Source organism: Syngnathus leptorhynchus, chromosome 15 (genome assembly GCF_054491065.1).
Source record: "Syngnathus leptorhynchus isolate UIUO chromosome 15, UIUO_Slep, whole genome shotgun sequence".
Lineage (NCBI taxonomy): Eukaryota > Metazoa > Chordata > Actinopteri > Syngnathiformes > Syngnathidae > Syngnathus > Syngnathus leptorhynchus.
Window position 1 is genome coordinate 4800214 of NC_141209.1, and position 11670 is coordinate 4811883.

The window sequence follows — 11670 nt, forward strand, 5'->3', positions numbered from 1 at the left end:
AAATTAACTTCAGTTTAGTACCTTCACAATATGTCTGTGTAAGGTATCTTGCTCTTCTATGATCAGATTCAAGGTCACCTCCAGACTGGTTTGCTCAAGGAAAGGCATAGGAATTAGCTTCCATGTGAAGACACTGCCCTCTGCTGTCTGAATCCTGCATTTTCTTTAAAAACGTTTGAATTTTTACATTTTTCTATATTTCCATTTCCAAACTTCCAAATTTATTTCAAATACATTGAGTCCATTGTTTTGTTATTTTTATTCTCATTGACAAAGCAACTACAGGAAATCTCAAACATTCATCATCAGAGGCCTGCCGTAAAAAAAAATAATAAGCTCCTTATCTGATGTCATATTTTATAGGTGAACTATAAACAGCTAACAGTCCACAAAATATCTAATCTAGCAATCATTAACAAACTTGAGCAGGTTTTAGATTTCTTTTCTTCAAATGTTTTGTCTGATTTTTATCCAGTAAAGAACTCTGGTGAAGGCTGAAGTGATGAAACTCGGCAGTATAAAAAAAAAATAATAATAATAATTACTGGGGAAGAGGGAAGAAATAAATCTCTGGCAAAAAAAAGAAATCTAAAACCTATTAAAAAAAAGACCATCTGAACGTTACTAGAGCAGTCAGCGGTCATGAAATCACGAATGCACAACTCCATGTTTTTTCTTAATTCAGTTCATTGGGGCTTTAGAAGTTTGGAAAACAAAAAAAAAACATATTAGTAAACTACAATGGTGCTGAGGTTACAAGTTAAGCACATAAAAACATTTTTTTTTTTTTAATAAACCTACATTGCACAAAACAAAAGCTTTCCGTAAAAAAAAATATTTGCTTCGCTCTGGTGTTAAGATCTCATAGATGCTTAAATTGAAATACTACATTCAGTATCCTCGAGGGGAGCTGGGAGCATCCTCACGTTTGACTTTATAAATTTACATCTTTTGTTAGATTTCAACTCAACAGTATTTAGATAGGGAAAAGTCTTCTAAAAATAAATAGCTTGGGGCGGGATCAACAACGAGATGTGTACTGCAGGAAAGGAGGCAGCTATGAAAACTGTGTGCGTTTGCTCAAAGCCATTATACACTTGTGTAATGTGATGCATAGGTGGCCAATAGGAAATGCTGAGGTAAAGCCATAAAAGGCCGGGAGTGGTACACAAAAAAAAAAAACAAATCACGCCTTGTTAAGCCCTGCGTGCTATCTAACAATTTGTTTTTGTGGTCGACCGTGTCGCTCACCTGTACACGTCTCTGGATACAATCAGAGGCCAAGCATGGATAAGGCAGCCTTTAAAAAAATACTCAACACTAAACCCGTTACCGCTCCTAAAACAGAAGGGTGGGTCAACATAAAATATTTCCTCGGGACACAATAAGCTAAAAACATACACAAACAAGAGAGTGGGTTCTTCTAAATGTGATGCCACCCCAAAAAAAAAGCTGTCAATAAATTAAACTTTGAAATGAATCAAAACCCTCCTTCATAAAAAGGTCACATGAAAGGAAAAGTCCGCTGTGTTTAAACACAAAAGGAGTATTAGGACCACACTTGAAAAGAAATCTATCAAAATAAAGACAGAATAATACGAGGAAAAAGAAAAAAAAATACAGCTGGGAGTTGTTTTTTTGACTAAAGTAATAAAGATGATTATTATTCTTTTTCAGGAATGACGTTATAACGTTCTGAAAAAAAAATGTTGTATAACTGGAATTAAATTGTAAGAGCATGAAACCGATCATATTGTTCATTGTTGAAGAATAAAATCAGAATGTGAGTGGAACTAATTAAAAGTAAAATAGAGGAACCCTAACTTATACTCAACTTGATAACATGTGAATTTCTTTATTATTATATAGTTCAGCTTTACTGATGAAAGTACCTCGTGAAATGTCAACCTTATTCTTCAGTTATAATGGCTTTTTTTTGGACTCCTAATTTTCGTCTCGTTTCTACTCGGTGTGGCCCTAATCCTCCCGTGTGTGTATATGTACAAGTAAATAAAAGCGACGGTATATATTTACAAACACGCGTCAAGTCCCTGATGGTTTAAGGCCAAAGTGCTCGCGATGCAGACGGCAGCCACATCCTATGTTCAGCTTGCTGCCTCAACTTTAGTCTTCCTCAATTTGTACAATAATACTCAAGGCCTTTTTTGCTCTAGTGTCATCAAGAAAAAAATCAGCTAAAGTCAGCAGTAAGACCAAAAAAGAAGCTCAAATTTTAGCCTCTTTGTTTTTTTGTTGGTTTTTTTTTACAGTTTGTGGGTTCCTAATAGAAAAGTTTTTATGTACATACACCAGTTCATAGGATTCCAACGCCGACGTCTAGGAGGCTTCCTGGGACCCCTTCCCCTCCTAACAAGTCTTTGCAAGCGGCTGGTCTCTCCAGAGTACCGTCAGAGCATGCCGAAACCTTCGCTGCCCTCACTGATGGCCAGCTTCAGCATCTTGTGCAGCTCCTCGTACGAGTCGTAGGTGGGGAGACACAGCTGGTTGAAACTTCACACAGAAAAAAATATAAAAGGTAAGAAACAAATCAAAATTATTTTTATATAGAAATTTGGTATGAATTGACCTTCTGCGAAGTCTGTTATACATTTAATGTCGGAGTTTCAAAGAACAAAACATAAAAAAAAAAAAGAAGGATTATCATGCAAAAATAATTATTCATATGTACTGTACTGACCAGGTGTGTGCGGTGGGCAGGGTACTTTGTGTGGGGGCAGCTATGATCTGGAAAGAGGGGCACAGCGTGTTGAAGCCTCCGGGGGGCAGCTGCGAGGAGCCGGTGGTGAATTGCAGGAGGCGAGCCAGCTCCTCCTGAGTGAAGCTGGATACCACGGCCCAGAACCACTTCATCACCTGCGGGGGACGAAAGCGGACACTGATAAGCGTTGTCTGGCTCGAGGCGAAGACAATGGGAGACGGCGGCTGACCTTCTCTCGGAAATGCCACGATCCGCCCACGATTACGGCGTGGGCCTTGAAGTCTTGCACGTTTATGTCACCAGTGCCGCACATCAGCAACTAAAAACAATAAATGAAGACATGCATGGCAAGATATGACTAGCAAAAACAAAACCTTAAAATCATTTGTCAATGATAATGTTATTAAATGTAAAATAACAAATTATGATTCCAAAGCAGTTTAATTTCATTTCATACTCAATATTCAAGATTGGCCTAAATAAATAATGACTTTCGTATTGTGATGTTTTTAAAAAAAAATGTGTCTTTACACCAGACACATTTTATGACATTTTAGGTTTCACACTTAATTGGCAGGCACAAACTCCCAAAATATGTATCAAATGAAATAAAAAGTTGCTTTTCAATAATACCTCCCATTTTAATCCCAAAAATCCCATACCTCCAACTCGTTCTCATCAAATATGGCTAGCAGGTTTTCTGGAACCAATTCATTCAAACCTGCGATAGATGTGGAAACATTACACTCATTATGTGCACATTCCCTTCAAAAAGATGCACGAAGGTGGGGGTGAGAAAATAGCAGGAAGCTTTTGCGTACCTTTCAGGAAGTGTTCTACCTCGTCCCTCACCTGACTGGCCAGCCTGTATTGGGCCAGCAGATTAAGATAATGAATCTTGTTTTCATTGGTAACTGCAATTTGGGCTCCGCCTGAGATCAGCTCCACCACCTGCGGCAGAAACAAATACTGAAACTCAAAAGATGCAAAAGCATTTGGACAGAATCCGTGCGGAAGCAAAATTGCTAAGCTACAGTGATCCACCACCTTAAATGTTCTTTCACTCGGAGTAAAATAATTTTGCCAATTGAACAACATGCCTTCTCTTTTGTTCCTGCAAAACGACATCTTTTAAAAAAAAATAAAGGCCTTCACCTTTTCCAGCTGCCCCGACTTGTTGTACTTCTCCTCAGCAAACACCAGGTCCATTTCGCTCACGTCGTTGTTCAAGATGAAACACACTTTGGTCTTGTACAACTCCTGATCATCTGTTTCAAAGTACTGCACACAAGAAATGTTGACATAAACATTTGATCTTCTTAATAGTGATTGGGTTTGCTTTTGAAATGTTTCGATGCAGAGCAGTTGGTGGCCAAAATAAATTAAGAGCAGGCCCAACGTTTCATACCTTGTAATTCATCCTGAGACCAATGATTTGGGCCAAGAAAGAGCGCGTGAAGCGAGCTCGGACGAGTTGTTTGTAAGCCCCGCCAAGCGCAGACTCGTACAGGCACTTCCCGACGACGCGGCCGGCAAACTCGTATATTTTCAGTCGCAAGTGTGCCGGTCGCTCGGCATTTGGGTGCACCTGAATGACCAGCGAATGACCATGTCGTGATTTTTTGGTTGAACATGAAAAATCCACAAAGTGAATGCAACTCACCAGGCCCTGGTTGTTGTCACTGAAGCGGGTGAACAACTGGTTTGACGTGTCGAAGAGAGTCTTGCATATCAGCTCAAACCATTCCCTGCGAGGCCCTCCCCAGTCCAGAGCTGGAGAGCATCATCAAAATGTTACTCTGGCATTCCAAGGAAATGTAGCAATTATTTACGATTGCCTCCAACTATTTTGATTTACCTTCCTCATCGTGAAAGAGCACCTCAAAGTTTTTACTCCAATCTGACACTGAGAAGTTCCGCGTTGCCTTCAGGGACTGACATAAGGAAATATTTCACAAAGAGTTCATAAATCACTTTATCTACTCTTGGATACAAAAAAACAAACACTCACTGAATCAAGAATGGAGTGCCGGATGATTTTTAGGCAGATCTTGGTGCGAGGTCGCTTTGAGTGAATGTGCCTGAGTTCACGTTGAAAGAAGTTCACCTTGTCCTGGAACGTTTCGGAGCCGCCTGTGGACAAAATACGTGTTAGAAAAACAAACTTGTGATGATGTATTGGACTTGAAAAACAAACCTATGTTTTTGTGAAGAAAGCGAATGAAGGTGGCAGCCATGATGTTTCTTTCTTTGCAACTGAGCTCCACAGGTGCCTGTATTCCATCATCTACCACGAGCGTCAAATACTTGTGAACGGGGTCCAGACCGTGATAGGTAAACTGAAAGACAAGAAATTGGCAGGATGATTCCATGTCAAACTCAATCGAGTTTACTGCATCGTTTTTAAGGAAAATGATGTACAAAGGTTTGACACACCCTGATTAGAAACAAATTACACTTAAGGTGGGTTAAGTCTTCAAGGTTTAAAAAAAAACCTACATTTTATTTACCTTTGTTCCAGGACAAACTCTAAAAGTGAAAAGGCGCCATGGAATAATTTTCAGGTAAAACTCCTTCACAGATAGTTGCTGTTTTAAAAAAAAAAGTTAATGTATAAATATCGTATATAGCTACAAATATTTCAGTTGATTTTGGGCTCTGTCGATGCACTTGCCTTTGGCGATATGTAACAATAGACCTTTTTAGGTTTCTTGATTTTCTCCGATTGGCCCTCCACAGGAGAGTCGTGCTCGTCCTCCTCCTCGCCCATGGACGGCCTCCTCTGTGGAGCCAGCAAAGAGGAGGGGGGTAGTTGCCACGGCGAGCTGCTGTAGTTCCCGTTGCTGTAGAGGTACGCCTCAAAGTAGATGCTGCTGCCCGGAGTGGACACATTCTTCTCCACGTAGGCCTTCTCATTCTCTATCAGTCAAGGAAAAAAATTGCAGCACGCTTGAGTAACTGTGCAGGAAATGACTGATCTATTATTTTTTTAGATGACAATATTAGTGAACGTGTGTTTTTCCACAACTCACAAAGTTACAAAAAAATAGGAGAATGGCAACAAACACATTGAATTCGAGCTTTACCCACCATTGAGAACAATAATGTCAAATTCCCCATTGCTCAGTGGCTGGTCCATATAAGCGATGCGGGCCCTGAAGCAACCGGTCTTCCACAAGGTCAGCTTCATCAGAACCTGACACTGCTGCTTATTGAGGGTCACCGACTTACTGTAGAAGCCCTCCACGCTGTCGTCATCCACCGTGCCCAGCTGCAACACAAATAACGATGACAGAGCAATGGCGGCGAGCTTTCAAATCCTCATTTCTTCTACATTGAAGATGCTCCCTTACAGAGTGCATGTGAAGGCTGTAGTTGACCTCATCTGTGAGTGATGTGGAGTTACTGGTGGGGTTTCCATATTCATCTCTGGGCTCAATCTGCAGTGTGTGCGCCTTGCTGTGTGTTAGCACTAGCGTGGAGAAATGGTAGGCTATCTTGGTCTTGGATGGGACGACTGTACCTGGAGTGGAACAAAAACAATTAAAAGTCATCGGTAAAAAAATAAAGCAAAAATTTTTAAATATAGTCCATCATAACCAACCTGGCTGGAAAATTTTATAATAAGGGCTGTAGGCCACGTTGAGGCCGCCAAGTTTGACGGCGACCTCGTAGCGGCCAGCCTTGCGCACGGTAAAGGTGACCTTGACCACGTGTGACTCTGTTTCTAGTAAGACCTCCTGTGTAACAGGGATATCCAGAGCCAATTCAATGTGGGTAATGTTGACCCTCAAGCCCACGGGCCGATGTGCTGGGAAAGGTTGGCCGTTCTTGTAGAACAGCTGAGAAGAAAGGAAATAGCAGATGAGCACATGAATGTCACGATTTAAGTCGGTGAGTGACGTTTAGAGCCCGAGGGCAGGTCATTACTTGGACTCTGAAGCTCATCGTCTGCCCCACTTCTTGTGGCTCCTTCCAATCCCAGGACACTTTGCAGGAGCGCGGATCCAGGTAGTTGCCCCGCACATAGTCGTAGATGCTGCGGTCGCCGCGCCGGCCCGGATCCTCATTTTGAAGGAAGCTGACAACCCGGGCTGCAAGCTCACACAGGAACTTGATGGTGAAGACAAATGCAATGATGGAAACAGTAATTCCACCTGCCGGATGATGTGAGGAGACACAAAGGGGGAAGAATTACTACTCGAGACGTGCTTTGCTTGGATCCTGCCAATGATTGGATCGGAGCTTATCAGTCTTTTCTATACTGATGTTTCATTAACGCATATATTCGGCATCAATGGCTCGACATTGTAACTAACACAAATTCAAGATTGTGTTATCGGGAATTTCAATTTCTTGGGGCTTGTTTTTAATGTTCTTCTAAGGAAGGCGTCAGCGCAGATTAGTATCAAATGTTGGTTGCTTTGCCAGCAAATGATTTTAAAAAGTGATTAAAAAAAAAGCCTTTCGTCTGGCACAAAGCAAACAAACAAATTTCGAGTCAACGGAGGACACCAGAACTGCAGTTCTTATGAAAGAAGACAAATTAAAAGCAGTTTCCTGTCATCGCAACACGCTGCTTTTAAATGGTGCCTTTTATCAACAGGCGTTAAATTAGACTCGCACTGAGGTTTCCGACGTTTGACTTCATTGAAGAGCAGGGAAAAGAAAAACTGTGTTCCTGGTGTCCTATCATGTGTTCATACTAACTTATAATTGCTCACTGTACTCTAAAGCCAAGGAAGACAACAAAAAAAAAAAAAAAACCACTTCAATTAGATTAGGGTGGTACATGTGATGGATCATTCTCGAAAATAAAAATATAGTACCCCAGGGTAAAGTCTGACAATCTAGACGACGACCTTTATATTTGTGGAAATCAAATTTCCATTGGAAAACAAAACATCCTGGTTGCTTAAAGAGAAGTTGTGATCTGCAATATGGACTCACCAATCACGTAAAACATGAGGTCCCTTATCAAGAAGCACAGTGCCACAGTACAGCCGAATAGGAGCGCACCCGCTGCAAAAGACATGAAGAAAAAAATATATATAATGGCGTGATGACTTTAAGTGGGACAATATGGTCTTCGTACTTGAATTACTAAAATGGCAAAGTGACAAAAAAAAAAACCCCAATCTCACCAAACGACCACTTCTCATTCAGACGCCTTTCAGCAAGACTGCGCACCAGCTGGATCTCGTAGTCCTGGTCACGACTCCTCCGTGAGGTCCGGAGGATCTTGATGCCGGTGGACAACCTGACGTAGTCTTCGTAGTAGTACCCCCAGGCGGCCAGGGAAAGGGGCAGCTGACTGTCGAACTGTGACAGATCGTCCAGATTCATATAACCCAAAGTCTTCAGCCTGTCGCGGATAAAAAAAGGGATTTCATGCATGCCGACATTCAATTTTGTACACGTACAAATATCATCACCGCCGAGCCTGATCCATTCAGTGGGATTACTACAAGCAAATATTTCTTATCACTCAACCAGCATGTCATTCCCATTTTTTTCACATCAACTGTGATGTAAGAACAACTGGGGTAAATGACTTTGACATTACAAACTTTTTATATTGCCTTATAAAATTCTGAATAATACATAATTAAAAAAAAGACAAATTTGGTTGATAGTCCAGTGTGACTGGGTTTTTTTTCTCCACAATGTATTGCTGGTGTGAGTTATAGTCCGGAAAATAGGGTTAATACATTTATACATAATATACACATACACACAGATATATATATATTTATAAATAGAACTATTTAAGCAATTATATTTTGTTCATTGATCCAATCTAATCTTGGTTAAATATATAATTAGTCTGTCGATTAAAATGTGGAATCATTCATTGAATTCGCCATTCATAAACGAAAAGGCAATGTAAGAAATAATTGATTCAGTAAATTAAGTAAATAAAAGCATAGCTATATAACACATAACTTTTCATTGATAGTTTCCCACCGTAGTAAATTTGATTCCCTCAGTAGAAGTCTGTGTTAATGCAGCAACTTTCCTGAGACTGTATCTCGTAGCATTCCGATGAACTTACGTTTTGTAAAAATGTCCTAGGTTCTGAGAACAAAGCCACTCCTGAAAGGCAAAGTCTCGGAGCAGTCGAATGTGAGCCTCAGCGATTTCCCTCCAACTCTGTTGTTCCTTCACCACCTCTTCCAAGCGACTCAGTACACTCAGACTTAGCTCCTCCAGTGTCTGCACATCTAACAGAGTACCATATCAAAATTGTCTATGAAGAAGCCAGAGAATGCACCAATTAGTTTCACACATTAAAACAAGTCCTCCCCCCCTTAAGGGGGCACTCGGCAAAGACGATGTTCTGTTGTACGAGTGAGACAAACTTGGTTGAATATGTTACAGTCGAATTATTTTCTACCATTTCTGGAGGGCTGTGTAACAAATACGTCAAGGACTGTCTATTTGACCTACAGCACAATGTGCACTGACCTTCAAACAAATGCTTGTATTGAGACAGACGGTGTCCTCGTAGCCATTCCTCAATCTGACCGTCTTTGCCTCTCTTCCAGCGCACTTCCCAGAAGAAGATCCACAGTGCGGAGCAGATAAGGAAGGTCAGGAAGAAGCGGCGGTCCATCAGACCATAGTGCCCCTGCCCTGACTATCTAATTTCCTGATGAAAGAACAACAACAATGATTGCGCTGCAAAGCACGACGACAAGTACAACTGCTAAGAAGTGATTTTGAGTAAACACTTCATTCTAAACCTAACATTGAAAACGTTTGCAAGAAGCTTGCCTTGTGATTGGTTCAACTACACGAACATGAATATTAATGAGGCACCATCAAGGACTAGTCGGGCAAATGAGACAATAACAATAGCCCTTTTGTTTGACACAATTTCAATGACCTGGAAGAAGTTACCTGATTGACCTCCACAAAATCCAACAGAATGAGGACAGGTGTTTATGACGTCACAAAAAGCTTTCATGACGTGATAGCTAGGGGTTATTCTTAGACAATATATGACGAAAATACCACACAGGAAAGGGAATCGATTACTTTACATAATCGACTTTATCAGCTTGGCAAAATAAATGCAAAAAAATGCACGAATACATCATTTCGATCAACTCAAAGGTGAAAACCGGGTAGCTATGACGCTAACAACAGTAAGCACAAAGCTAGCAAACAGCGTCAAATAAGTCAATAAAAGACCAAGACACGTAGGAAAAAGCACATCGTACGCATAAACGATAACATTCAACCTTTCAACAAGGTGTTTTGTAAATAAATAAAAATAAAAGCATTTTCACCTCGGATATTTCTCGCATCACCACAGAGCACTCTGTGCACCTAACAACCGGAAAATACGCAAAGCGCGTCGACGAATGATGACATCACAACTGTGTCGCCACGCACGAGGGCCATTGTAGCATTCTGTCACTGAACCGTCAGGGATTAAATCATTGTTTTCAAACATGGTATGTACACTTTGGTTATGTGCGGATGTGCATAATGTTGCGAAGATTTAGTCTGTTGTGTTTCATATGTTACTTTGTGTTGATTAGTCGGCGTAGCTTTGGCAGATCGATGCTTCGAGCTAACACTGTTAGCCTAATGTCTTACGAAACGAAAATGATAATCGGTAAACGAGCATACATACGTTCATCTGCCAAGTTACACGTTAAGGATGACTTTTTTTGTGATGTACAACATGATCAAAAATTATATGTTTTCCTTATGTAGCCGAAACAGAAAAAACAGAAGTTTGCTGCAATGAAACGGATGATCAGCTTGAAAGATCAACGAGTGTAAGTTGAATTTTGTTTTCTGTTGTCCTTTATGGTTATTCATTTGAATTGAAAAGACACTCACACTTGTTTTGCAGAAACGAGAAAGATCGCCAGAAACCCAAAGAAAAAAAAAAGGATCCTTCAGCGCTGAAGGAGAGAGAAGTGTAGGCGGCCAGTTGAATTTTTACTATGAGCTGGACAGAAGTTGGTGATTGATTTCTCTCTTATCTGTTTGCACAGCCCCAAGTATGCATCGTGTTTGTTCTTCCAATACAACACTCAGCTCGGACCACCGTACCACGTTCTAATCGACACCAATTTCATCAACTTCTCCATCAAGGCCAAACTGGACATTGTTCAGTCCATGATGGACTGTCTGTATGCCAAGTGTAAGCATGATGATCAAATGTCAATCGTTCTATTGTAAAGATTTATTAACAACCATTTTTGTTCCAATCCAGGTATTCCGTATATAACCGACTGTGTGATGGCTGAAATTGAAAAACTTGGAATGAAATACAGAGTTGCGCTCAGGTGTGAGCAACTTCCCATGTCTTCACTCATTTCATTCCGACGCATGACGCAATGTCACAATGTAAGTTTTTTTTTTTGCATTGCAGGATTGCAAAGGATCCGAGGTTTGAGCGCTTGCCTTGTACACACGCGGGAACGTACGCTGATGACTGTCTGGTCCAAAGGGTAACACAGGTATAACATGAACATCTGTTATTAGCAGAACAACATGTTTTCTGGTTTCGTAGATGTGATAACTGTTTCGTAATATTTCTGCAGCACAAGTGTTACATCCTGGCTACTGTGGATAGAGATTTAAAGCGAAGGATCAGGAAAATCCCCGGAGTGCCCATTATGTACATCTCAAATCACAGGTAACGTCGGTCTACACTTGGACTAAGTAGAACTCACAAAAGTAATCACATGACACAAATTTCTTTCTTTCTTTTTTCTTTTTTTACACAGGTACAACATTGAAAGGATGCCGGATGACTACGGTGCACCAAGGTTTTAATTATACATACAAATGTGCAGTCGTTGTAAATAAGTTTTCTTTTGTCTACATGAAACTTTTTGGGGTGATTTGAATAGCAAAAAATTGTGTTTCTATTAAAAATGTGGATCATGCAGTTTCAATAAATTATTTCATGCAATTCGTCTTGA

The 11670-nt window shown here is 40.6% G+C and overlaps 2 protein-coding genes across 5 annotated transcripts; one reads left to right on the top strand and one right to left on the bottom strand.

Moving 5' to 3' along the window:
* Nucleotides 1-218: 218 nt before the first annotated feature.
* Nucleotides 219-10119, bottom strand: arel1 (apoptosis resistant E3 ubiquitin protein ligase 1). Of its 4 annotated transcripts, none has more exons than XM_085932287.1 (22): nucleotides 10015-10119; nucleotides 9188-9371; nucleotides 8775-8943; nucleotides 7864-8084; nucleotides 7670-7741; nucleotides 6650-6876; nucleotides 6324-6561; nucleotides 6073-6242; nucleotides 5810-5990; nucleotides 5394-5638; nucleotides 5230-5307; nucleotides 4917-5058; nucleotides 4731-4852; nucleotides 4578-4653; nucleotides 4383-4492; nucleotides 4128-4307; nucleotides 3875-4000; nucleotides 3541-3670; nucleotides 3382-3440; nucleotides 2949-3038; nucleotides 2699-2874; nucleotides 219-2511 (listed from the first exon to the last, which is right to left on the bottom strand). In XM_085932287.1, exons 2-22 carry the CDS (start codon nucleotides 9333-9335, stop codon nucleotides 2409-2411), a joined length of 3063 nt encoding a protein of 1020 aa, XP_085788413.1. In that variant the 5' UTR covers nucleotides 9336-9371; nucleotides 10015-10119; the 3' UTR covers nucleotides 219-2408. The 4 variants fall into 4 exon arrangements, with proteins under 4 accessions (XP_085788413.1, XP_085788414.1, XP_085788415.1 ...); XM_085932288.1 differs by lacking the exon at nucleotides 10015-10119 and adding an exon at nucleotides 9623-9769; XM_085932289.1 differs by lacking the exon at nucleotides 10015-10119 and having other exon boundaries at nucleotides 8775-8969; nucleotides 9188-9313.
* fcf1 (FCF1 rRNA-processing protein) lies at nucleotides 10021-11664 on the top strand. The gene is made up of 8 exons (XM_085932291.1): nucleotides 10021-10182; nucleotides 10448-10512; nucleotides 10590-10658; nucleotides 10735-10883; nucleotides 10956-11028; nucleotides 11115-11202; nucleotides 11287-11381; nucleotides 11473-11664. Exons 1-8 carry the CDS (start codon nucleotides 10180-10182, stop codon nucleotides 11519-11521), a joined length of 591 nt encoding a protein of 196 aa, XP_085788417.1. The 5' UTR covers nucleotides 10021-10179; the 3' UTR covers nucleotides 11522-11664.
* Nucleotides 11665-11670: the final 6 nt, after the last annotated feature.

Coding starts and splice junctions, on each gene's coding strand:
- arel1 (XM_085932287.1), bottom strand. CDS start 9,335: ATGGACCGCCGCTTCTTCCTGACCTTCCTTATCTGCTCCGCACTGTGG. Junction 5,991..6,072: donor ACAGCCTTCACATGCACTCT/GTAAGGGAGCAT, acceptor TTTGTGTTGCAG/CTGGGCACGGTGGATGACGA. Junction 4,493..4,577: donor GCTCTTTCACGATGAGGAAG/GTAAATCAAAAT, acceptor GATGCTCTCCAG/CTCTGGACTGGGGAGGGCCT.
- fcf1 (XM_085932291.1), top strand. Junction 10,513..10,589: donor AGCTTGAAAGATCAACGAGT/GTAAGTTGAATT, acceptor CTTGTTTTGCAG/AAACGAGAAAGATCGCCAGA. Junction 11,029..11,114: donor AAATACAGAGTTGCGCTCAG/GTGTGAGCAACT, acceptor TTTGCATTGCAG/GATTGCAAAGGATCCGAGGT.